General features: G+C 43.0%; 2 protein-coding genes across 2 annotated transcripts in view; one reads left to right on the top strand and one right to left on the bottom strand.

The window, feature by feature from the left end:
• PEX14 (peroxisomal biogenesis factor 14) overlaps positions 1-14133 on the bottom strand; it is a 137227-nt gene extending 123094 nt beyond the window's left edge. The window contains 1 exon segment of the mRNA XM_087702442.1: positions 14044-14133. Coding sequence (XP_087558568.1) covers positions 14044-14079 — 36 coding nt within the window. The 5' untranslated portion in view covers positions 14080-14133.
• Positions 14134-16300: 2167 nt separating this feature from the next.
• Positions 16301-26324, top strand: DFFA (DNA fragmentation factor subunit alpha). Its single transcript, XM_087702193.1, has 6 exons — positions 16301-16446; positions 17847-18002; positions 19359-19498; positions 21977-22166; positions 25067-25227; positions 25313-26324. Exons 1-6 carry the CDS (start codon positions 16332-16334, stop codon positions 25517-25519), a joined length of 969 nt encoding a protein of 322 aa, XP_087558319.1. The 5' UTR covers positions 16301-16331; the 3' UTR covers positions 25520-26324.
• The last annotated feature ends 248 nt before the right edge of the window (positions 26325-26572 follow it).

Consider the following 26572-nt stretch of genomic DNA (forward strand, 5'->3'; position numbering starts at 1 on the left):
CTTTCTCGCACTGATAATGTTACCTAGTTGGGCAATAAAACGTCTGCAAGAAAACAACCAAGCTCAGAGACCACCAAGGACCCTTCATTTCAATCCTGAGCTACAAATATTCTATTTTCTCTGTCTGTCTGTCTGTCTGTCTGTCTGTCTGTCTGTCTGTCATCTATCTATCTATCTATCTATCTATCTATCTATCTATCTATCTATCAATCTATCTTTCTTCTTTTTTCCTCCCTCCCTCCCTTCCCTTTGGTCCTAGCACTGATCATGTTACCTAGCTGGTTAATGAAACGCCTGCAAGAAAATAAGCAAACTCAGAGAACACCAAAGAGCCTTCATTTCAATCCTGAGCTATAAATATTCTGTTCTGTCTGTCTGTCTGTCTGTCTGTCTGTCTATCTATCTATCTATCTATCTATCTATCTATCTATCTATCTATCTATCTATCTATCTATCATCTGTCTATCTATCTATCATCTATCTATCTATCTATCTATCTATCTATCTATCTATCTATCATCTATCTATCTATCTATCTATCTATCTACCTACCTACCTACCTACCTACCTACCTACCTACCTACCTACCTACCTACCTTCTTTATTTCCTTCCTTCCTCCCTCCCTTCCTTCCCTTTGGTCCTAGCACTGATGATGTTACCTAGTTGGGTAATGAAACGCCTGCAAGAAAACAAGCAAACTCAGAGAGCACCAAAGACCCTGGATGTCAACGCTGAGCTACAAATATTTCCTTCCTTCCTTCCTTCCTTCCTTCCTTCCTTCCTTCCTTCCTTCCTTCCTTCCTTCCTTCCTTCCTTCCTTCCTTCCTTCCTTCCTTCCTTCCTCCCAGCACTGATGATGTTACCTACTTAGGGTCATGAAACGCCTGCAAGAAAACAAGCAAACTCCAAGCATCCCTCATGTCAACCCTGAGCTACAAATATTCCCCTTTATTAGCACTGGAGTTGTAAAGAGAAACTGAAAAGCTGCTTAGGGAAAGGAAACCGTAAGCCCAAAAGTGGAAGAGGAAGAAGGAAAATGGGGAGGGGGAAAGGAAGCGTAACTCAGGAGCAAAGCATCTCCCTTCCTCAGAGAGAGTCACAAGTTCAACCTCTATTTTAAAAAGACCAGAGAGCAGGAAATTGGAAAATCTTAGCTGGCTTTACACTTATTGGCAACTCCATAAATACGCTACATCCTTTCCTGGGCTTGCGAAGATGATCCCAGGATGAGCATATATGAACTAAGGAGGGACCAGCCGCTCTATGTTCCACCTCTGAATTTCTTTTTCTCTTTTGATTATTGCCCAGGTGCAAGACACAGTTTAGGAAGAAGAGTGGAAGTATCTAAATCCCTATCTAAAGCACCATTTTTTTCCTTGTTAAATTAAGCAGAAGCCTGAAGATGTTTACAAGCATGTTTTGCTAGTGGATAATGTCAAGGTAAAGGTTCCCCTCGCACCTATGTGCTACTCGTTCCCGACTCTAGTGGGCGGTGGTGCTCATCTCCATTTCAAAGCCGAAGAGCCAGAGCTGTCCGAAAACGTCTCCATGGTCATGTGGGCGGCATGACTCAACTCCCGAAGGTGCCCGGAACGCTGTTCCCTTCCCACCAAAGGTGGTCCCTATTTTTCTACTGGCATTTTTAACCTGCTTTCGAACTGCTAGGTTGGCAGAAGCTGGGACGAGTCACGAGAGCTCCTTCCGTTACGCGGTGCTGGGGATACGAACCGCCCACCTTTCTGATGAACAAGTTCAGCGTCTTGGCCACTGTGCCACCGCGTCCCTAGTTAGAGGGGACCCTAAAAGGGCATCCACACCCAGTTCTGGCTTTTGCTTCTGCCACTCAACAGCCTGCCTTCTACGAAACAAATGCTGGCAAACTTTTGTGGTGGTATGATTACCGTCATCGATACAAAAGTCGAAGTTGCATTTGTTTTGGCTTCCAAACGGAAACAATTTAACAGCTCCAAAGCCAGAGAGAATTCTGTTTTGTTTTCTTTTGTTAAAAAGGTAGCAAAAAAAAAAGTGACGTTTGCCTTTCTTCTTGCAGAAATGGAAATGACGGAATCTGGTTGCAACTGCTGGACCACCGATGGAAAACCTTTTTTTCCCTCGGGTGCCAAAAGCGTGCACGTGCCCACACCTATAATTCAATCTCCCCCAACCCCTGCCCCCTGTGCATGCGCCCTTGACCCCACACGCCCCTCTTGCGTATGCGTGCCTGACAACACACACACCCCGGCGCAGCTCATTTTGGGCCTACCAGGCCTCGTTGAAGCCTCCAGAGTTGGTTTCCCGACTTCCAGTCGGCCTGGTAGGCCCGTTTTTCGCCCTCTCCGGGCTCCAGAAGCTTTCTAGGAGCCTGGGGAGGGCGAAAACAGTCTCCCCCCTTCCCCACGGAGGCCAAAAACACCCTCCCGGAGCCTCTGCGCGAACCCTGTACTTTTCTGGCATCGCGTGGGGACTCCTGGGAAGGGGAGTGTGGGCAAGCTAGGGCAACGCTGGCATGCCCGCAGATATGGCTCTGCTTTCCTTCTCCGCTCCATCTGATTAAAAAGCCCACGCCAGGCAGGAGACCAGGGAATACGATGCAGAGAGTTAAATGGAAGAAAGTTCATTCATGGTTGACTCTTTCTCCCTTATAATGCAAGGAGAAATTACCGTATTTTTCGGACTATAAGACGCACTGGTGTATAAGACACACCAAGATTTCAAAGAGCTAAGTAAGTAAGTTTTTTTGTCCTCCCCAGTGCCAGAGCACTCTGGAAGGCAAAAACGCCCCCATTTTGGCAAAAAATGGTCAAAAAGCGGGCCATTTTTTGCACAAACGGGGGCATTTTTGCCTTCCCGAAGCCCTGCCGAAGCCCGCAGAATGCTTCTGAAGGCTGAGGAAAAGCAAAAACGTCTGATTTTGCAAAAAATGGCCCATTTTCCACAAAAATGGGATGCGGGGGGCGGGGCTTGGGGAGGCAAAAAATGGCTGTATTCAGTGTATAAGACGCACAAACATTTCCACGCTCTTTTAGCGGAGGTGCGTCTTATACGCCGCAAAACACGGTAGATTTTCACCAGCGTCTTGTTAGATTATACAGCTCCAGGAATTCCTCACACAAATATAAAACATTGGGAACAACACTGGGGCCCAAGAAAAAGAAATGGTGTGTTTAAAGAAAAGGCCTCAGTTTGGGATTATTAAGGTTTCAAGATGGGGTATGAGGAATAAAGAGATATGTGCAAATCTGCCATTGCTCCTTTTCAGAAAACCCAGTTAAGAATACGCTTCCCGCTCTGGTTACCTCCAATAATTTTCAAATAATTCCAAATACTGAAAGAAAATGCAAAGTTTATAGTTCAAGGAAAATGCAGATATTTTGCATTTTCTGGGGCTGGGGGAGTGCTACTGTTCTAGTCCCCAAATCTTTGGGCTAAATTCCCTCCACTGAGTTTGGTTTATAACTGGCTCTTCCTTTATCATTTTGTTTTTACATTTATTTTTTTATTTTTAAACATAAAAAAAAAATTCTCATCCATTACATACAGTATGCCGTTTGGTTACAAGTGATTTTGCATCCGTATTCTCAATTACATTTACAATCACAGATTTTTCATCTAATATAACTAAATACCTCACTTTCATTGTACAACGTATATTCAATTACGATTAATATTTTTTTTCAATAAACCTAATTCCCTTACATTCTTGATTGTCTATTTCAGTGTTTCTCAACCGTGGCAACTTGAAGATGTCCCGACTTCAACTCCCAGAATTCCCCAGCCAGCATTCGCTGGCTGGGGAATTCTGGGAGTTGAAGTCCGGACATCTTCAAGTTGCCAAGGTTGAGAAATAGTGGTCTATTTAATAACAATATACCTTTATATAATCACATATCCCGATATAAAAAAATAAATAAATAAACTTTATCATTATTTTTATCGATTAGTTCGAAGGGGTAATTTCACACCCTTAGGGGACGCGCCGTTAGATTAACGGTGGCAGTCTCCTTCCAGAAGGAATATATGTTGAGTTTATATATAGTAAGGTGAGCCCACTCCCCTCTCAATGTTGAGGTTAATATGTCAGGCAGGTAGGAACTGGAATTCTATAGATATAGGCTAAAACAGGGGTCGGCAACCTTAAAAACTCAAAGAGCCATTTGGACCCGTTCCCCATAGAAAACTCCGGGAGCCACAAAAACTCCTTCCCGTGCCCGACTATTTCCTGAGCAGCCACCAAACTAGCAAATGTAGTTGAATTAAACATTGTTTTCTTCTGAAACTTTTTATTTCTTGGATTTATCCATGGTTGGCCTACCCGGGGGCGGGGTGCGTGGGTGTCGAAAAGCTCAATAAATCCTGTGCCGGCAGGTATCACACATTGACGGATATTTTGAGCAACAGGGAGCCGCAGCAGAGGGATGAAAGAGCCACATGCGGCTCCAGAGCTGGGCTAAAATAACAGTCGTTCCCCTCTTTTCCCTGCACACCGTAGAGAGTCAAGATGGGGCCCTCTTGAGTTCATCACACTTTCCTGTTTCCTCCAGCTAAGCTCATCTTTCACTGACCCCCACCGTCTATTTTCTTCAGGGGCTCTTTCTGTATCCAAACCTTAGTTTGCCAAAAGAGAACCGTCCGCTCTCCAGCCCCCTTTCTTCTCCAAAAAGCTCAATGGAGAAACAAGATTTCTGGTGGAATCTCGCCAACGGAGAGAAGGCACTGTTGTGTCCAGGATCCTTTGTGAGTGTGAGTTGTTTCCACCTATGGTGCAAAGCATACCTCTGGAGGCTACTTCTGGGGCAAAGCATACCTCTGGAGCATACCTGTGGAGGCTACCTCTGGGGCACAATCATTACTTGTCCCCTGGCAGAATATTTCCACCTTTGCAATGGCATTTCATGTCATTCTGAGAGAAGGTTGGAGCAGCCAGAGGGGGAATCTCTCTACTGCAACTCTTGGGCAATATTCTGGAATCTTGTGCAAGGGAAGGGGTGGGGGGAGAGGGAGGATCCAGCCTTGCTGTATTTTAACCAAGATGTGGGGGTGGCAATGCCTGGAAGAAAATAAGTCAAATTTTCCCTTTCTTGAAACTGGAAAATTTGGGGGAACATACTTTTTTTCCCATTCGGTTCAAGCAATGTCGTATTTCACTGATCCTTGGTTCAGTTCAGGCCATGTCCAGAACCAACAGCGAAGGCCAGGATTTGTCAACAAGGGGTGCGTTGGGAGGGGAGGATTATGTTTTGTTTGGAACTGGCCAACGTCCAGCAGAGCTCAGATTTTGGCACAGCATATGTACACAAGTATAAAAAGGAAGGCTGGGAACCTATTGTCAAAAGTGCTGAAATATATCTGTTTGTCTGTCTGTCTGTCTGTCTGTCTGCATGCATGCATGCATGCATACATTCATACATACATTCATACATACATACATTCATGCATACATTCATACATACATACATACATATTTGAGAATATCCTAACTTATTTTTAAGAGAATTGGCTCAATAAAAGCTTAATGGGTCCTGGGGAAAAAGAAAGAAAGAAAGAAAGAAAGAAAGAAGAAAGAAAGAAAGAAAGAAGGAAGGAAGGAAGGAAGGAAGGAAGGAAGGAAGGAAGGAAGGAGGAAGGAAGGAAGGAAGGAAGGAAGGAAGGAAGAAAGAAAGAAGGAAAGAAGGAAGAAAGAAAGAAAGAAAGAAGAAAGAAGAAAGAAAGAAGGAAAGAAGGAAGGAAGGAAGAAAGAAAGAAAGAAGGAAGGAAGAAAGAAAGAAAGAAGGAAAGAAGGAGGAAAGAAGGAAGAAAGAAAGAAAGAAAGAAAGAAGAAAGAGGAAAGAAAGAAGGAAAGAAGGAAGGAAGGAAGGAAGGAAGGAAGGAAGAAAGAAAGAAAGAAAGAAAGAAAGAAAGAAAGAAAGAAAGAAAGAAAGAAAGAAAGAAAGAAAGAAAGAAAGAAAGAAAGAAGATTTCTGACTCTGGAAAGGGGTGGGGGGGGAGGAGATAGAAAGCTGTGGGGAAGGTAACTGAACTCCTTTTTTAAAAAAAAATAAAAACCAACAGTGCAACTGATAGACTAACAAACAAGCATGCACCACCGCAAATCCAATTAATATGTTAGTATTTGTATAGGCGAAGAAACGTTTGACCTCCAGAGTCTGCAGGTGGAAAAAGATGAAAGGGCAATTGGAATAGACTCCGGTGAAGTTCTGTCTGCTGATTAATATTCAAACAGGTATCTGCCTTTATGCGGCATTCAAGAAGTTTCTGAATTAAAAAAGAATGGGGAAAGAATAGGAGGGGGCAGCGTGGTGTGGTGCTTCAAAGAAACTCTTGGCAGAAATATATCCATTTTTCTACAGTGAGGTTCGGAAAGTGTGGCCTATTAACATTCTTGGTAGCCCCTAAATGAATGTGACCCATTTTTGTGTGTGTTTTTATAATTTGGGGAGGCTTAATGGGGCAGAATTGGTGCTTTAGACTTGTAGATGCTTAAAGAGCCTTTTTTTGGGGGGGGACACCCCTTTTAAACTTCCTGGGACCTCTTCTGATAAGGCTGCTGTCGCGTTGACTTTCAGAAAGTGGGTCGCAACATGTTTCATTCATTCTGGTGCAGGGGTTGGCAACTTGTGGCTCCGGAGCCACATGTGGGTCTTTCATCCCTCTGCTGCGGCTCCTTGTCGCCAGGCAGCTCCACAATGGATAGGGCTTTTGGTTAGGACAGGTAGAGGAAAAAGGGACACTGTACTAGGAGGAGACTTTATAGTGGGGGAACCGTCCTTCCAGTCAGCAGAGGAAAAAAGACACAGCACTAGGAGAAGACTCTATTGGGGGGGGGGGCACAACCAGACTTCCAGTCAGCAGAGGAAAAAGGATGCTGCGCTAGGAGGAGACTGGGGGGGGGGGGAACAGACTTCCAGTCGGCTCCAGAATTGAACGGTAGGGCTTCTGATTAGGACCTTTGTGGTTCTTTGAGTGTTTAAGGTTGCCGACGCCTGGTCTGGTGTGTCACCATGGATAACAATAATTGTGCAGCCCTGTGCTAAGAGAATTGAAGAGCACATCTTTCTACATTTAGGCTAGAAAAACGAAATGCACAGGTACAGTATAGGTGGTACCTTGCTCAACAGTAGTAACTGGGAGAGGGATCTTGGAGTCCTAGTAGACAACCATTTAAATAGGAGCCAGCCGTGTGCAGCAGCTGCCAAAAAAGCCAACACAGTTCTAGGCTGCATCAACAGAGGGATAGAATCAAGATCACGTGAAGTGTTGATACCACTTTATAAGGGCTTGGTAAGGCCACACTTGGAATACGGCATCCAGTTTTGGTCGCCACGATGTAGAAAAGATGTGGAGACTCTAGAAAGAGTGCAGAGAAGAGCAACAAAGAGGATTAGGGGACTGGAGGCTAAAACATATGACGAACGGTTGCAGGAACTGGGCATGTCTATTTTAGTGAAAAAGAAGACATGGGGAGACATGATAACAGTGTTCCAGTATCTCAGGGGTTGCCATAAGGAAGAGGGAGTCAAGGTATTCTCCAAAGCACCTGAGGGCAGGACAAGAAGCAAAATAGGTGGAAAGTAATCAAGGAGAGAAGCAACTTAGAACTAAGGAAGAATTTCCTGACAGTGAGAACAATTAATCAGTGGAACAACTTGCCTCCAGAAGTTGTCAATGCTCCGACCCTGGACGTTTTTAAGATGATGTTGGGTAACTATTCGACTGACGTGTTGTAGGGTTTCCTGCCTAGGCAGGGGGTTGGAGTAGAAGACCTCCAAGGTCCCTTCCAACTCTGTTATTCTATATTCTATTCTATTCCCATAGAAAAATTAGCCCCCGCTTTCCCCCAATTTTTTTTTTTAATACCAAGCATTTTTCATCCCTGTTATGTTGTGATAAAAGAAAGAGGGCCCAGTGATTACAAGCCTGCCTCGTTCTTCCTTTTCAGCTTGTGTATTGAGCCGGAATTTCTCAGCTGCTCTCATCTATTATCTTCTCAGAAACCACAATTGCTCTCTTTTTTCCCCCCTTTTAAAGACTTTATTGAATTTTACATAAATGGAGAGATATTTAGGAAAAAAAAACCCTTCCAGACTCCTCAGAGACATGGCCTAAATGATTCATCCAATTAGAGCTTCATTTGGCTATTATGAGACGATATTGAGCCATATAAATCAGTTCAGGTTAAGATGAAGGAGTAAGAAAAAGACAAATCTTTATGGACGTGTCTAAAGAAATAGATTAAGAAAAAAAACAAAACAAGAACAGAGTATATATAAAAACCCAAGGGTAGAAAAACAGGCTTTCTGCAGAATAATTTTCTGGTACTTATTCAGCCTCTTAAATACATCAGCTTTCAATTGAAAATCACCAGACTCCTGCACCCGTCACAGCTAGTCCTGATACAGACCTGATACAATTGTGGTTGTACACAGCCTAACAACTGGGCATGGAACCACAGATTGGTTCACAATTGGGAAAGCAAGGCCGTATAGCAATAGCAATAGCAGTTAGACTTATATACCGCTTCATAGGGCTTTCAGCCCTCTCTAAGCGGTTTACAGAGTCAGCATATCGCCCCCCCACAGTCTGGGTCCTCATTTCACCCACCTCGGAAGGATGGAAGGCTGAGTCAACCCGTGACCCGTCAAAACCGCGGTCCACTAAAGCGCGCCCGATTAAAGCACGTACATGACGTCATCATCAGCGCGACAAATACGACCGTGGAGAAAAAAGGGCGCTTTAAAAAGCGCTTTTAAAGCAAGCCGATTCACATAAAGGTAAGGGTTAGGTTTAGGTTTAGGGTTAGGGTTAGGTTAAGGGTTAGGGTTAGGTTTAGGGTTACGTTAAGCGTTAGGGTTAGGTTTAGGGTTAGGTTAAGGGTTAGCGTTAGGTTTAGCATTAGGTTAAGGATTAGGTATAGGGTTAGGGTTAAGGGTTAGGCTTAGGGTTAGGTTTAGGGTTAGGTTTGGGGGGGTTAGGGTAAGGTTTTCGCATTAATTTTAAGTTTACCGATCACAGCGTGCTGTTTTCGTCGCGCTGTGATGACATCACGTACGCGCTTTCGTCGAGCGCGCTTTAGTCTACCGCGGGTTTTGTGGTGGAACCGAGTCAACCTTGAGCCGGTGAGATTAGAACCGCTGAACTGCAGATAACAGTCAGCTGAAGTGGCCTGCAGTACTTCACCCTAACCACTGTGCCACCTCGGCTCTTAGCATACTGTCATCCTGCCTATTTAACCTATAGGCGGAGCACATCATGAGGAAGGTGGGGCTAGATGAATCAAAAGTTGGGATTGAGATTGCCGGGAGAAATACCAACAACCTCAGATATGCAGATGATGCCACTCTTAATGGCAGAAAGTGAAGAGGAACTAAAGAGCTCCTTGAGGCGGGTGAAGGAGGAGAGTGCAAAAGTTGGCTTGGCTTGCAACTCAACATTAAGAAAGATAAGATCATGGCATCCGGCCCACTCAATTCCTGGAAAATAGAAGGGGAAGAAATGGAGGCAGTGGCTGATTTCATTTTCCTGGGCTCCAAGATCACTGCAGATGGGGACTGCGGCCCAATTAAAAGATGCTATTCCTGGGGAGGAAAGCAATGGCAAATCTAGACAGAATACTAAAAAGCAGAGACATCACCCTGCCAGCAAAAGTGTGCAAAGTCAAAATGATGGCTTTCCCAGTTGCAATGGATGGCTGTGAAAGTTGGACCGTAAGGAAGGCTGAGCACCAAAGAATGGAGGCCTTTGAACTCTGGTGCTGGAGAAGAAGACTCCTGCATTGAGTCCCTTGGACTGCAAGGCCATCCAACCGGTCAGTCCTAGAGGAGATCCACCCTGACTGCTCTTTAGAAGGTCCTAAATCCTGAAGAGGAAACTCAAAGACTTTGGCCACCTGATGAGAAGGAGGAAGGACTCCCTGGAGAAGAGCCTCATGCTGGGAACGATGGAGGGCAAAAGAAGAAGGGGACGGCAGAGAAGGAGGTGGATGGATGGAGTCCATTGAAGCAGTTGGTATGAGCTTAAATGGACTCCAGAGGATGGTAGAGGACAGGAAGCCTAGAGAAACGTTGTCCATGGGGTTGCGATGGGTCGGACACGACTTTGCAACTAACAACAACCACAGCTTAAAAATGAATCCATGGTCAACTGTTAGAAAGGGATTAAGAATTGATTCTTAATTGCTTAATTGCTGATTCTGTTCTACAGAGGAATTATTGAGTCTGTCATCTGCACCTCCATAGCTATGTGATTTGGCTCTGCAACCCAATAAGACAGACGCAGACTTCAGAGGATAATCAGAACTGCAGAAAAAACAATGGCTGCCAACCTGCCTTCCATTGAGGACCTGGACACTGCACGAGTCAAAAAGTGGGCTGTGAAAATATCTCCAGACCCCTCGCATCCTGGACATAAATTGTTTCAACTTCTACCCTCAAAACGACGCTATAGGGCACGGCACACCAAGACAATTAGACACAAGGACAGTTTTTCCCCGAATGCCATCACTATGCTAAATAAATCATTCTCTCACCACTGTCAAACTATCTACTAAGACTGTATTACTATTATTCTTCTCTTCCTTCCTGGTATCTATCTCTTCCCACTTATGGCTGTATCCATGTTGCCTGTATCTTTACAATTTCTATTGTTTTATTTGTTTCCTAGTATAATTTGATTGCTTTTTAGTAACCTATGACTATCATTAAGTGTTGTATTCTATGATTCTTGATGAATGTATTCTATTTTATTTTTCTTTATGTTCACTGAGAGCATATGCACCAAAGACAAATTCCTTGTATGTCCAATCACACTTGGCCAAAAAAGAATTCAATTCAATTCAATGTCTTATTCTATCCTATTTTTTATTTTATTCAATTTCCTATTCTATTCTATTTCTTATTCTATTATTTTTCTTATTCTATTCTATTCTATTCTTTTCTATTTCTTATTCTATTCTTTTCTATTCCTTATTCTATTCTATTTCTTATTCTATTCTTTTCTATTTCTTATTCTATTCTTTTCTATTCCTTATTCTATTCTATTCCTTATTCTATTCTATTTCTTATTCTATTCTAATTCTATTCTATTTCTTATTCTATTCTATTCTTTTCTATTTCTTATTCTATTCTTTTCTATTTCTTATTCTATTCTTTTCTATTCCTTATTCTATTCTATTTCTTATTCTATTCTATTTCTTAGTCTATTCTATTTCTTATTCTATTCTATTTCTTATTCTATTCTATTTCTTATTCTATTCTAATTCTATTCTATTTCTTATTCTATTCTATTCTTTTCTATTTCTTATTCTATTCTTTTCTATTCCTTATTCTATTCTATTTCTTATTCTATTCTATTCTATTCTATTCTATTCTATTCTAGGCACGGCACACTGGCTGACCAAAATGTCCATCAACTGCTTAGGATGCCTGGGTTCAAATAACAGGAATCCATTCAGGAGGATAAGAATTTAAGTATGATAAAGAGAAACATGGTTTTTATTTCTCTTCACCAATGTTTTGTTATCCCTCTTACTTTGGACCTCGGCCTTCCCAGGCTGGAGACAAGGGAAGGTAAACCTGTCACACCTCTTCCTTGGGAAAAGGAGACCCTGCAGATTTGCAGATTGTGCCTGGCACCTTAGTGCCCTGTCAACGCAGGACTACAACTTCCATCACATGCCCAACTAAAGAAACTTTGGGCTCAGTTGTTGTCGTAAGTCGGGGACTATCTGTGCCTTCCTCTGCATGGCAGCCTTGCCTAGTAAACTCCCTCCCTTTTCTGGGAATTTCTCCTCTGTGTTGGAGGCACCAAAATAACCAAGATGTTCTAAGGTCTCCGGCTGGAGCAGGGGGTTGAACTAGATGACCTCCTAAGTCCCTTCCAGCCCTGGATTGCTGTGCTCTGCATGTGAAGAACCCCCCCTCCCTCTTTCCTGCCTTTCATTTCAGACAGCTGCAAAGGATGGGACTTACTCCTTACCCTGGGTCCTTTCCAAAGGGGTAGAAACTAAGTTTTCTTTTGCCCCTACACAATGCGCCATGAAACTCCCCCAACCCCTGGCTCCATCCACCCCCTTTTAGGGATTCCCCCTTCTCTTGTCTTTTCTAGAGGGGAGGGGAGGATAGAAAAGCCCATTTCTCACCCATCGCCTGCCTTCATTTATATGCGAATCCCCAACGCTTCCATCCATCCCCTTTTTAGAGATACCGCCTTGCCTTTTTTTTAAGGGGGGGAGAGGATAGAAGAGCCCATTTCTTACCTCCCTGACTTAATTTATGTGGGACACAAGGGTTCCCTTCCTTCTCCCCTCCCATTAGAACAGAACAGAGAATAGAATAGAATAGAATAGAATAGAATAGAATAGAATAGAATAAGGAATGGAATGGAACAGAATAGAATAAGGAATAGAATAAGGAATAGGGTAGGGTAGAGTAGAATTAGATTAGAGAATAGGATAGAGAATAGAATAGAACAGGGAATAGGGTAGGGTAGGGTTGGGTAGAGTAGAATTAGAATAGAAAATAGAATAGAATAAGGGTAGGATAGAGTAGGGTAGAGTAGAATTAGAATAGAGAATAGAATAGAATAAGGAATAGAATAAGGAATAGGGTAGGGTAGAGTAGAATTAGACTAGAGAATAGGATAGAGAATAGAATAGAAGAGGGAATAGGGTAGGGTAGAGTAGAATTAGAATAGAAAATAGAGTAGAATAAGGGTAGGGTAGAGTAGAATTAGAATAGAGAATAGAGAATAGAATAGAATAGAATAGAATAAGGAATAGAATAGAATAAGGAACAGGGTAGGGTAAAGTAGAATAGAATAGAGAATAGAATAGAGAATAGAATAGAACAGGGAATAGGGTAGGGTAGGGTAGAGTAGAATAGAAAATAGAATAGAATAAGGAACAGGGTAGGGTAGAGTAGAATTAGAATAGAGAATAGAATAGAATAGAATAGAATAGAATAAGGAATAGAATAGAATAAGGAACAGGGTATGGTAGAATAGGGTAGTGTAGAGTAGAGTAGAATAGAATAGAGAATAGGATAGAGAATAGAATAGAACAGTGAATAGGGTAGGGTAGGGTAGAGTGGGGTAGAGTAGAGTAGAATTAGAATAGAAAATAGAATAGAATAAGGAACAGGGTAGGGTAGAGTAGGATAGGGTAGAGAAGAGTAGAATTAGAATAGAGAATAGGATAGAGAATAGAATAGAATAGAACAGGGAATAGGGTAGGGTAGGGTAGAGTAGAGTAGAATTAGAATATAGAATAGAATAGAATAGAATAGAATAAGGAATAGAATAGAATAAGGAATAGAATAGAATAAGGAACAGAATAGAATAAGGAATAGGGTAGGGTAGGGTAGGGCAGGGCGGTGTGGTGTGGGGTAGGGTAGAGTAGAATATAGAATAGAATAGAATAGAATAGAATATAGAATAGAATTCTTTATTGGCCAGGTGTGACAGGGCACACATGGAATTTGTCTTTGGTGCATAGGCTCTCCGTGTACATAAAAAAATAAAAATAAAACAGAATACATTGGTCAAGAATCATAAGGTACAAACATTTAGTGATAGTCATAGGATATTAAACAAGCAATCAAATTATACTAGGAAACAAATAAAATATAATAATTATTATAATAATTACATTATATTGTTTTATATCAATTATGATATTATATGAATTACATTGTATTAAGCAAAATCCTCTCCTCCCCCTATTCCCAGGGTATTTCTAGGGATTTCCCCCCTAAGAGCCGACCTTGGGGGGGGGGTTGGAGGGAGGGGGGGTGAGGGGTGGAGAGGGGGGGGGGCTACGGGAAAGAAAGGAGCACCCCCTCCTCTCCTCCCTCCCTTACGGGGCGAAGGGCGCCCCATCTATCTGCCCTTCCCCTGATGGAGCCGGGGGGCTTCCCCGCTCTTTGCAGCTCCGAGGAGCCGAGGCCGAAGCCCCCGAGGGCCCCGAGCGCCCCTCTCCACCTCCCGGGGGTGAGGAGAGCCCCCCTTCGGGGCCTCCGCCCCCTCCCTCGCCCGCTCCAGCCCAGGCTCACCTGCCCAGGTTGCTCAGCCTGCTCCGAGGAGGCCATCTTTCCAGACCCGGCTAATCGCGGCGGCGCTGGCAAAGCGAGGGCCCAGGAAGGCGGCGGCGGCGGCGGCGGGGCCAGGCCGGAGCAATCGAGCCCCGATGCGCCGATCGGGAGGAACGCTGGGCTCGAACTGTAAAGTTTTGGGGAAAGGGAAGAAGAGTCTGTGTGTCGGGCACCCACTCTGATTTTTGGAGTTTTACCGATTAGATTGATAAGATGCTCATACAAAAGGGCTACTTTATTTTGTTTTCTCGCGGGTTTATGTTGTTTCATTTGTTTCCTAGTACGATTTTGATTGCTTATTTAGTATCACTAAGTGCTGTGTCTTTTTATTCTTGATGAATGTATTTTTATTCCCCTCATGTACACTGAGAGCATCTGCACCAAAGACAAATTCCTTGTGTGTCTAATCACACTTGGCCAATAAAGAATTCTATTCTGTTCTAATCTGAATTCTATTCTGAATTCTATTCTAATCTGAATTCTATTCCATTCTATTCTAATCTGAATTCTATCATAATCTGAATTCTATTCTATTCTATTCTGAATTCTATACTATTTCTAATCTGAATTCTATTATATTCCATGCTGAATTCTATTTTATTCCATTCTAATCAGAACTATTCTATCCTAATCTGAATTCTATTCCATTCTAATCTGAATTCTATTCTATTCTGAATTCTATTCCATTCTGAATTCTATACTATTCTAATCTGAATTCTATTCTATTCCATTCTAATCTGAATTCTATTCTATATTCTATTCTATTCTCTATATTCTCTTCTATTTTCTATTCTATTCTCTATAGTCTCTTCTATTTTCTATTCTGTTCTCTATATTCTCTTCTCTTCTATTTTCTATTCTAGTCTATTCTGCTCTGCATTCTGTTCTATTCTCTATATTCTCTTCTATATTCTCTTCTATTCTGCATTCTATTCTGTTCTGCATTTTATTCTATTCTAATCTGGAAAAGCAAAAAGTTGTGGTTTGATGTTAATGCCTTATTAAGTTATTACAATTTTTTAAAGCAATAAACTGAGTTTGATGAAAAAGATGTTATGTTCTGGATAGGAGGCAATGAAAGGGGCCATCCAGCATTGCACAGAACCCCATTGCTGTTGGAATGACACAACCTCATCTAATGATTTGTACTGCATCCTAACGCATTTCTTAACTCGTCCCCAGTTTCTTAGTGTAGAAGTTCTTTTGCAATGTCATCCTTCTTAATGTAATGTGCATATGGAGTTAATAAAATGCTAAAAATATTAAGAAGTGCTCTGCCTGTCTATAGAATAGAATAGAATAGAATAGAATAACAGAGTTGGAAGGGACCTTGGAAGTCTTCTAGTCCAGTGTTTTTCAACCTTTTTTGTGCAAAGGCACACTTTTTTCATGAAAAAAATCATGAGGCACACCACCATTAGAAAATGTTAAAAAAATTTAACTCTGTGCCTATATTGACTATATATAAAGTAATTTTCCCACGGCACACCTTACATTATGTCACGGCACACTAGTGTGCCGCGGCACAGTGGTTGAAAAACACTGTTCTAGTCCAACCCCCTGCCTAGGCAGGAAACCCTATACCGTTTCACACAATTGGCTATCCAACATCTTCTTAAAGATTTCCAGTGTTGGGACATTCACAACTTCTGGAGGCAAATTCTGTTCCACTGATTAATTGTTCTAACTGTCAGGAAATTTCTCCTTTAGTTCTAAATTGCCTCTCTCCTTGATTAATTTCCACCCATTAGTTTCCACCAATCTTGTCATTTCACTTTCTTTATGACCTTCTCCCCCCCCCTTTATTCCGTATAAAGGGATTAATTTTACATTTCAAAACTACTTTTACAGGCTGATAAAAATGATTCTATTTTTACATGAAAACAAACTTAAAATATGGAGTGTATTTAAAATAGGTCAAACGCCCACCGCAAAATATATGGATTTTGGAATCAATAAAAACACGCTCGCCAACTCAGAATGTACCTGCTGATGTTTTGGCAGGAAGTGGGAAGAGGGACTATAAGCAGCACAAACCCTTTTTGCTTCCAGCAAAACTGAAGTTTGAGCAAGGGATGAAAACTACATTCCCCATCATGCCACAGGATAGTGGGAGGGCGCCTTGGAGAAACTACGTTTCCCAGAGTGCCTCATCAGGATATGCCGGATTCTGATTGGTTTCCTGCAGAGAACTGTGTTCTATAATAGAATTCAAAACCAAGGGAAGCAAAGCGAAAGCAAAAAAAGGGATGGCGGAGGGGAATTCAAGGCTACCCCGGTTGAAACAATGCCTGATCAGGCGGATGGGCCAACAGGAACAGCATGGGGTGGCCGCCTGCACGCTTCAGGAACTGAAGTTGAAAGGTAAAGCTTTCTGCTTTGGGACAACAGGCACATCCCCCCCACTCCGCAGGCAGAGGGGCCACAGGTGAAGTGGCCCACTGTACTACTGCTCTATGCCAATGGGATGCAGATGTTCTGTTTCCTGGGCATTATTTTCTGCTGGAGAGAGAGAGAGAAGGACCAGGGGAGACATGATAGCTGTGTTCCAATATTTGAGGGGCTGCCACAGAGAGGAGGGGGGTCAAGCTATTTTCCAAAGCCCCCGAAGGCCAAACAAGGAACAATGGATGGAAACTAAGCAAGGAGAGATTCAACCTGGAAATAAAGAGGAACTTTCTGATAGTGAGAACCATCAACCCATGGAACCGAAGTTGCCTTCGGAAGTTGCGGGCGCTTCATCCCTGGAGGCTTTCAAGAAGAGACTGGACTGCCCTCTGTCAGAAATGATGTAGGGTCTCCTGCTTGGGTGGGGGTTGGACTAGATCAGGGGTCACCAACTGTTGGTCTGCGAGAACATTTTGGTGGTCCACAGAAAAAATATTTGCATTTTTTTATATTTCACGAAACCAGGGGTCCTCAAATTACGGCCCCTGGGACGGATACTTGCAATGAACGCTTGTGTTGCTGCAGAGAGTCTCCCCCTTCAGGGTCTTTTTGTGGGGGGCAGAGGGGGGCAGAAATTCCTACTTGGGGTCTGCTTCAGCCTCCTGCTGGGGGCTTTGGGCGAAGGCTGGAGGGAAGAGCCGTTGGTGGAGAAGAGCTGGAGGGCCTCGTTCCAGTGGGGCTGCATCATGGCCTGGAACTGGCTGACCATCTCAGCCCGCTGAGCCTCCAGGCGCCGGTTCCTGGCCTTGCACTCCCGCAGGTCTTCCCTCTGCTTGGAAAGCCTGTGCTCCTAGTCCTCAGTGAGGTGCTTCTGCTGAGCCTCCTTCTTGGTCAGATCCAATTTGAACTGAGCTGTTTTGCCAACTCTTTCTCCTGGTGGCTGCTTAGCTCCAGCAACTGCTTCCTGTTGGGGCCCTAAGGAGCCCAGGTGGGCGGGCAAACGAGGAGTGGCCGGGAGGGAAGGGGCGAGTAGAAGCTGACAAGGCACCCCTCAATGTGAGTGACATTAAGTTGGCCGTGCCCACCAAGTCACATGACCACCTAGCCACCCAGCCGGTCATTAGGAAGATCATATTAGTGGTCCGCAGGATTTAAAATTATGAATTTAGTGGTCCCTGAGATCCGAAAGGTTGGAGACCCCTGGACTAGATGACCTACAAGGCCCCTTCCCACTCTGTTAATCTGTAATCTGAAAGGCTAAATCTGAACGTATTTTATTAGCGCTGGTACAAAGGGCAGGAAATAAAATTAACACGAGAAACATTCTCGGCCGATGCAAACAAAATTGTTCCATCTTATCCATTTTTCCCCCACAGCCTGCAATCTGCTAGCAATTGACGTGGCCTCCCAGCCTGTCACTTTGGTACTGGCTGAAGACGGCACCATAATAGATGACGACGAATATTTTTTGTGTCTGCCCCCAAACACCAAATTTGGGGTGGTAGCCAAGAATGAGGAATGGACCAGCACAGGTATGAAATTAATGCTTGGGATAGAAAAGCTCAGAGCCAAAGAAGTACAAACAAGGTTTGTCCCGGGATAGATCGCTTTGATGGACATTCAGAAGATGAATTCAAGGATCAGTTGGCCTGTTGTGGCCCGCCAGCACCCAGCAGAGCCAGCAGGGCAGTGAGGAGGTTGGGGAGGAGCATGGGCCAGTCCTGGAGGCTGGGGAAGGCTCGGACAAGAGCTCTGCGCTGGAGGCAGAGATGGGACTGAGCCCGTCTGGCAGTGATCAGGTGCTTACAGAGCTAGACAGCAGTGAGGCAGAGGAACAGCTGGAGCCTGTTCCCAGTGTGTGCATGCACAGAGTTTCCAGACGAAGGGAACGGCTAAAGAAGAGGGGTCGACTTGGAAGTAAGGCCACAGGTAGAAGGTGATTGGCCCCTCCCATAGGAAATAAAAGATGAGCAAAAGGGGAGTGGAGTTTGCAGGAGTTCGCTTAATTGGTTTGTGACTCTCCGAGACTCTTTGCCAAGTTTTGCAGATATCGGCCTGGCAGCTCTCCAAGCTAGATAAGGTCTGTGACTGTAAATCCTCCCTGGAAAGACTTTGCTGGATGTGAATGAGCAGAATTCACAGTCAATTATTGAAAGAGGTTTTTGTCGGGACCAAGAGTTTGCATCCTGCTCTTGGGACGCCTTGGGTCAGAACACATAGCTTTTCCTCCAACTGGGAAGGGGAGGGTTTTCCTGGTGCTCTAACCAATCAGACTCCCTGCCCTGATGGTCTATTATGTGGATTTGTGCGTGATGATCAACTGGATGGCTTTTGCAGGAAACAATTCGTTTGATCGTTCGTTAGATTCGTTTCAGGAGTGTGAAGATCTATCCGTGAATCTCAGAGACTCTGTGCCCAGTCTTTCCTTGCACAGCACCTCATTTGAGATATGTTTACATGGCAGCTTTCCAAGCTAGATAAGGTCTGTGGTCATAAATATTCCTTTGAAAGACTGTTTGCCAGGCCTTTGCTGAATGTGAAGGAGAGGAATTCCCATTCGTTTAATAAAAGGGGTTTTGTCGGGAGCAGGACTCTGCCTCCTGCTTTTTGGGGAAGCCTAGGTCAGAACATGGCCTTCTGGATGTCTTATTATTACACTTGGAGAAGTTTATAGATGTTTGTTTGAGGGTGGGAAGAGAAATTTTAAAAGGCATGTTTTTATTAAAAGGTCTAAGCAATCATGAAAGCTTAAGTCTTTTAATAAACAAGTGTTTGCGTGAAACAGTGCCAACAGAATCTTTCTGACGTTGGGTGATGCCCAGTGTGTGAAATTATACATATCTCTTAATTTTTAATGTCGAGTGGACTCACATTTCCATCCAATTCAGGTGAGGGCACAACTTGGCTAGAGGGAAAGATATCAAACACGGATGAAGTGGACAGCAGTGGAGAAAAATGGAAAGCCTTGGCCAGGCAGCTGAAGAACGACCTGTCTATCATCGTACTGATGTCCGAAGAAGACCTCCAGGTAGGAAAAGGTCACATCTGTAATAAATATCTCCAGGTCGATAACCTGGAGTTGCCCGTGTATTAATTTATAGGGGGGGAAATGTCCAGACCAAACGTAATTTCTAATCTTGGATTTTCCCCCTTACCAGAAGGAGCTCCCTTGTGGAGTACTGTGAAGTCATTTCCATGGCAACTCCACTGCGCTGTACAGTAGAAGTCATTTTACAGCAGTACAGTAGAAGTTATTTTAAGGCACAACAGGCTGCATCTGCAGTTTGGTTGAAAGTGCTCGAGGCATTCTAGAGTTATGCTGGAAGATACACACACACATACACACACACACAACAATTTATTTATATATATATATATATATATATATATATATATATATATATATATATATATATATATATATATATACACATACATACATACATACATACATACATACATACATACATCATACATATATATATATATATATATATATATATATATATATATATATATATATATATATATATATGTGTTTTTATTTGTGCTGATAAATAAATAAAGGAAGACTAGTATAGATCTATTTCAAGCTATTTAGCTCTCATCAGCTAGCCATAACACAAATATAACAAAGGCAACAGTAAAAATATTGGGTTTCTGTCTGGATGGACTCTTGTGACGAGCCTAATGACAGAGAGTGGAAGTGTGACCTTCCTCCCACACTTGGGCATACCAGGGGTTGTGACTTTAAGTATATATATATATATATATATATATATATATATATATATATATATATATATATATATATATATATATATATATATATATATATATATATATATATATATATATATATATATATATATATGTCTCTAGTTATTAGGGTTTTCTCCCGCGTAAAATTTTATATATATATAAGATTTCAACAACCCCCGGTATGCCCATATATGGGAGGAAGATCACTACTTCCATTCTCTGTCCTTCGGCTCGTCACAAGAGACCATCCAGGCAGAAACCCAATATTTTTTTTTACTGTTGCCTTTTTGTTCCATTTTGTTGTATTGCTAAGATGTCTGCCTAGTATGTAATATAGCCCAGGTTCAAATCCCAGTAAGGGTATGGCTAGCTGATATATATAGATAGATAGATAGATAGATAGATAGATAGATAGATAGATAGATAGATAGATAGATAGATAGATAGATAGATAGATAGATAGATAGATAGATAGATAGATGATAGATAGATAGATAGAGATAGATAGATAGATAGATAGATAGATAGATAGATAGATAGATAGATAGATAGATAGATATAGATTAGATAGATAGTTATACACACACACACACACACACACACACACGTATGTATGTATGTATGTATGTATGTATATATATATGTATGTATATATATCGGGGATGGCGAACCTTTTCAGCACCAAAAGCCGAAAAGGAAGTGCGGCCGCACGCTTGATGGGGCTGCACCTCAGAAGAGGAGCAGCCCAGGAGACATGCACACACTGAAAAATGAACTTCCGGTTTCCGGTACATGCATGCACGCTGGCCAGCTACTCTTCCGGTTACTGGTGCGCACTGGTGATCAACTGGATGGCGCGCATGCTTGTGCCGGAAAACAGAAAACCAGCTCTTCCAGTTTCTGGCAATGCCGCATGCATGAAGGCCAAATGATCATCATGCGCACTAGAAGCCCGGAAGAGAAATGGGCAATGCTGCGCATGCCAGGCGACATGGCTCTGTGTGCCACTTTGGGCATGCATGCCAGTGGTGGGTTCCGGATCCCGGTGCAACTTGTACGGTGCAACAAGACCCGGTATCCACCACATGAATGTGCGCAGCGCATGCACGCACGTGTCTTTACCTCTTGCAACGCCTCCACGACACTCCAGCTGCTGGGTAGAGCATCACATAGGTGCCTTGTGCTCCATGTAGATGCATGGAAGTGCTGAAGAGCTCAAATACAGGTAAGGAGCTCAGGTGGGCCCTCCGGAGCACCGTACCGGAACGGTATCCTATGCTTCGGGCAGGCACCGGTACTCTTGTACCGGGGCGTACCGCCTGCACCCTACCACTGATGCATGCCATAGGTACGCCATTACAGATGTGTGTGTGTGTGTGTGTGTTTGTGTATTTAGTGTCACCCCTGGTATGCCCAAATATGGGAGGAAGTTCACTGCTTCCTTTTTCTGTCTATCGGCTCATCACAAGAGACCATCACGACAGAAAGCCATTATTTTTACTGTTGCCTTTGTTACATCTGTGCACAAATGCAACACACACACACACACACACACACACACACACACACATATATGTATATTGAGTAAATATATTTCTATGGCCGCCCATTTTTTGGAATCTTGCATCAGCAAAGCTGGCATTCCTTCCAATGGCCACATTTAACAAGGGCTTTGAGCGAAGTGTGGGGTGGCCTGAGCGTCCCCCACCTTGGCTACCAAGGGCTGGTTCCTGTCTTCTTCCAGGCACTTATTGAGGTACCGTGTGAAGATCTGGCTCGAGAACTTGCCGAGACTCCGCGTCAAACCCAAAGGTTACAAGAGACCCTTCAGGAGACCCTGGATAGGCGGGAAGAGGAGAGACGATCCCGTCAGCTTCTGGAACTTTACCTGCAGGCAATAAAAAAGGAGAATCGGCTTCCATCCACAGCACACGGTAATAAAAACCATTTACTGCGTAGTAACCAAGGAAGGATGGAGAAGACATGTTACTACTAATGGACCTCTCACGTCTATACCTCAGCTGTAAAAGTAGTCCTTGACTTACCATGTATCCCCGAAAATAAGACAGGGTCTTATTTGCTTTTGACTCCCGAAATAAGCGCTTGGCCTTATTTTTGGGGAGGTCTTGTTATTTTTGAGGTGCAGCAGGCGGCGAGTGTGGTCACCTCACGGCTGCTGCTGTGTTACAATATTTTCGGGGGGGCTTATTTTAGTGCATGCGCTCAAAAGCCCGATTAGGCTTATTATCCGGGGAGGGTCCTATTTTCAGGGAAATAGGGTAAAACAGTTAATTTAGTGCCCGTTCAAAATTACAACAGCATTAAAAAAGTGATGTAGCATGACCCGTTGTTTTTTTTTAAGTTTATTTATTTATTTCCCATTTAAAAATATATATATAAATATTTCATCGCTTCCGAAGCAGTGTGTCGTCTGGGTACAAATATTTCTGTGCAACACCCCTCCACAAATGTTATACATTGAACAATTATACCTTGTGTAGCTCTTCATTTCCCTCATAACATATCTTCTGATAAAAATACAGTAATAACATTAAACATGATTATTCTCATTATCCTCATGTTATCAGTTGCCCTTTCATTCTTACCTCTATCTTAATGTATTTTCAATTCTTCTTGTTGTCTTCTTCCTTTATTTCCAATATCGTTTTTTATTCTCCAACCATTGGTAAAATGCTTCCCATGTCATATAATAATCAGTTTGTTCCTTCTCCTTAATTGCTAGTGTTAATCTATTCATTTCTGCACATTCTAATATTTTCCTAATCACCTTCTCTTCAGTAGGAATCTCTTCACTTCACTATATACATATACATATACATACATACATACATACATACATACATACATATAAAATATATATTTTCTTTGTTGTAAGTTTCATGTAAGCTCCCCAACAAAAAATATTTCTGGTTTATGACCGTTTTTCACGATGGTTGCACCATTCCTGTGATCACATGATCAAAATTTGGGCAATTGGCAACTGACTCGTATTTATGACGGTTGAAGCATCCAAGCACCACGTGATCCCCTTTTGCGACCTTCTGACAAGTCAATGGGGAAGTCAGATTCACTTAACAACCACTAACTTGTTGTTACTAACTTAACAACTACAGTTGTTACTAACTTAACAACTGCAGTTACTAAATTGTTACTAAATTAACAACTGCAGTGATTCACTTAACAACTGTGGGAAGAAAGGTTGTGGAATGGGGCAAAACTCACTTAACCAGTGTCTCATTTAGCAACATAAATTTTGGGCTCAATTATGGTCGTATGTTGAGGATTACCTATATACACCCTTCTCCTTCAAATAGCAACCACTGAATTTTCACATATTTTTTTTACTTGGTGCCAGGACAATGCTAGGAGTTCCTTGACATTATTTTAATTTATGGAACCTTTTCAAGCAAGCCATGATGAAAGCGCGGTCGATAAAAAACTGGTTTTCTCGGTGAGCCAAAGACAAAAGAGGATTTAAATGGAGCAAGCCATTCTGTGCGTGTTCGAGCATGTTTCAAATTGTTACACTTGAGCAGGGCTTACAAGCATTATGATCTTGGGAGAGGCCCTAAAGTGATTAATAATTGCTGGCTTGCCAGCTATAACTGGACAATCACCATTAGTAATTCTGAGCCAAAGTACTGTGTATGCCATTGATTGTAAGCTGCTTCAGATTATTTTGAGTGGACAAACTACTGTACGCATGTTTTATTTACCGGATTTTTTGCAGTATAAGACACTCTGAAGTATAAGACGCACCTAGATTTTGGGGAGGGAAAACAAGGGGAAAAAATCTGCTTCTGCCTCCTAGCAATTTGCCTCCTTGCAGCAAACAGAAAACAGCCCATTTCAGTTTCATTTTCAGCACACCCTGATTAGTACAAGCAGCTGATTGTGGGATCGGCCTCCCACTATCAGCTGTTTCAGGCTGGAGGGATTGCCATAGCCTATTGCTGCCTCCGCGCGCCCCATTCCGTTTTCAGCCTCCGCACGCTCTGTTTTTGGCCTCGGCGTGTCCCATTTTCCACCTGTTTCAGGCGGCGGGGATCAGAATGGGCGGAAAATGGGGCATGTGGAGGTTGAAAACGGGGCACGCAGAGGCCAAAAATGGGGTGCACGGAGGTGGCAATAGGCAATGGCAATCCCTGAGCCTGAAACAGCTGATAGTTGTGAGGTTGATCCAACCAACAATCAGCTGCTAATCAGACTATGCTGAAGCTAAAACTGTTTACTGTTTGCTGCAAGGAGGCAAATTGCTGGGAGGCAGAGGCCAAAGGGTGAGGGACAGAAGGTGGGCAGGGCTACATTTGGTATATAAGACACCCAAATTTTCACCCTCTTTTTTGGGGGGAATGCATCTTATACTCCAAAAATTACGGTATTTTATTTCTTTATCTGATTTGTTTTAGTGGTTTACTTAGGCTTCTATTGGGAGCTGAGGGTCAGGGAGGGGGAGATTTCAGATAGAGGCATTTTTGTAGCCAAAACGAAATACTTTTATCTTGGGAAGCAAGGACATTCTCACACTTGGTTGGAAGAAAGCAGAGTGACTCCACCCGGTGATTGGACCATGCGACTGATTGTTTTGAGAAAGTAGAAAACCTTTTTAACTTTAATAAGGTGAAAACCGCGGGAGATTTCAGAGTCGGTTCTTGCCAGATAGGTGCCAATACGATATTTCCAATAAAAGTAATCTTTTGAGGAGTTCAATTGCCTCGGAGCCTTGCTTGCAATGGATGTATTACTCTGAACTCTTAACACCTTGATTCAAAAGTCTCATTTAAGAGACCCAGACTCTTCTATTTGTGTCTAGCATTGGAACCAGAGGAAAAATCCGGGCGTTGCAGCGATACTGTGGACACGGGGAACGGCGGACCAAGTTCAGTCGAAAGGACACAGTTGAGCAGCCGCGTCGTTACTGTGCTGAAAGAAAAACCTTCCCCAGAACTCAGCCTGGCTAGTCAGGATTTAGAGGTGGGTAAATGCAGACTGATTTTTCCCTACTAGCATTTGAGCTAGAAAAAGAGCATTTCTAAAATCCCTTTGTTTTCTGCCGCAGCTGGTTTGCAAAGAAGATTCAGAAGCTCTTTGCCAGGCCCTGCGCTGGGACAAACACAAGACCGAAACCTTAAAGGAAGCGTGTGGGCAGGAGCTTTCAAGGCGACTGCAACAATTTCGCTCTCTAAATTCACTGAGGAGCATCTCCAAAGGAAAGAAAAAACAGCCAGAACCTGGGGAACAGTCGAGTTCTAAACGCAGGAAGTAAAAAGCTCTGGGAGTTGGGAATTTTTGACGGATTAATCACCTTTTTGGTTTTCCTGAAGGGTAATGTTGTTGTTTTGACTGAGGCTTCCCAAGAGCGTGAAGCAAACTCCTTGTCCTGACAAAAACCCTTTTTATTAATTGACACTGAATTCTGCTCAGTCCCATTCAGCAAAATCTTTCAAGGGAGGATTTACAGTCACAGACCTTATCTGGCTTGGAGAGCTGCCAGGCCGAGATCTACAAAACTTGGCAAGGCGTCTCGGAGAATCACGAACCAATGAAGCGAACTAATTGTCTCCTGCACTCCCCTTTCGCTCTTTTATCTCCTCTGGGAGGGGCCATTCATCGTCCACCTGTGGCCTTACTCCCAAGTCGCCCCCTGTTCTTTAGCTGTTCTCTTCGTCTGGCAAGTCTGCACATGCGCACACTGGGAACAGGCTCCAGCTGTTCTTCTGCCTCACTGATGTCTGACTCTGAAGGCAACTGATAACTGTCAGAGGGCTCTGGCCCCCTCTCTGCCTCCGACACAGAGCCCTCCTCAGAGCCTTCCCCAGACTCCAGGTCTGGCCCATGTTCCTCCCAAACCTCCTGTCTGAATCCACTGCCAGCTCTGTTGGCCACTGGTGGGCCACAACAGTCTCTTTTCCAATGAAATAAAAGCAAAAGGCATTTGAGGACTCTGTGGTATCTCACTTCATCAAACTATTTATTAACAGGAGGTGCCCAAACCAAGACAAAAGTATTTTCCTTTTTAACCTTCAAAGATTTATGATGTAGTTTGAAATACAATAATGTTTTGAATAACATCTTTGAGGACTCTTACTATGTTAGTTATTATATTTTTTTTAAAAATACATTTATATTTAAGAGGTAAAGGCTTTGAATTATTAGCTGCCATTTTGACTGATGATTGAGCAATTAAACTTCAGTATTACATAGGCGTGCCTTGGGATACCTATTCAAGTAGGACAGCCCTTCATGGTGATTTGTAATAGTAGTGATTTGTAAAATAAAACTGACAGTCAAACAATTGTGTTTCTACACACACACAGTT

The sequence above is a fragment of the Thamnophis sirtalis genome, unplaced genomic scaffold, assembly GCF_051295495.1.
Source record: "Thamnophis sirtalis isolate CommonGarterSnake01/CBP01778 unplaced genomic scaffold, rThaSir2_p1.2 scaffold_15, whole genome shotgun sequence".
NCBI lineage: Eukaryota > Metazoa > Chordata > Lepidosauria > Squamata > Natricidae > Thamnophis > Thamnophis sirtalis.

Bases quoted from the DNA above. Each gene is read 5' to 3' on its own strand.
- DFFA (XM_087702193.1), top strand. From the start codon at position 16,332: ATGGCGGAGGGGAATTCAAGGCTACCCCGGTTGAAACAATGCCTGATC. The intron at 22,167-25,066 runs GTAATAAAAACC...ATTTGTGTCTAG, and splicing joins GCTTCCATCCACAGCACACG to CATTGGAACCAGAGGAAAAA. The intron at 25,228-25,312 runs GTGGGTAAATGC...TTTCTGCCGCAG, and splicing joins TGGCTAGTCAGGATTTAGAG to CTGGTTTGCAAAGAAGATTC.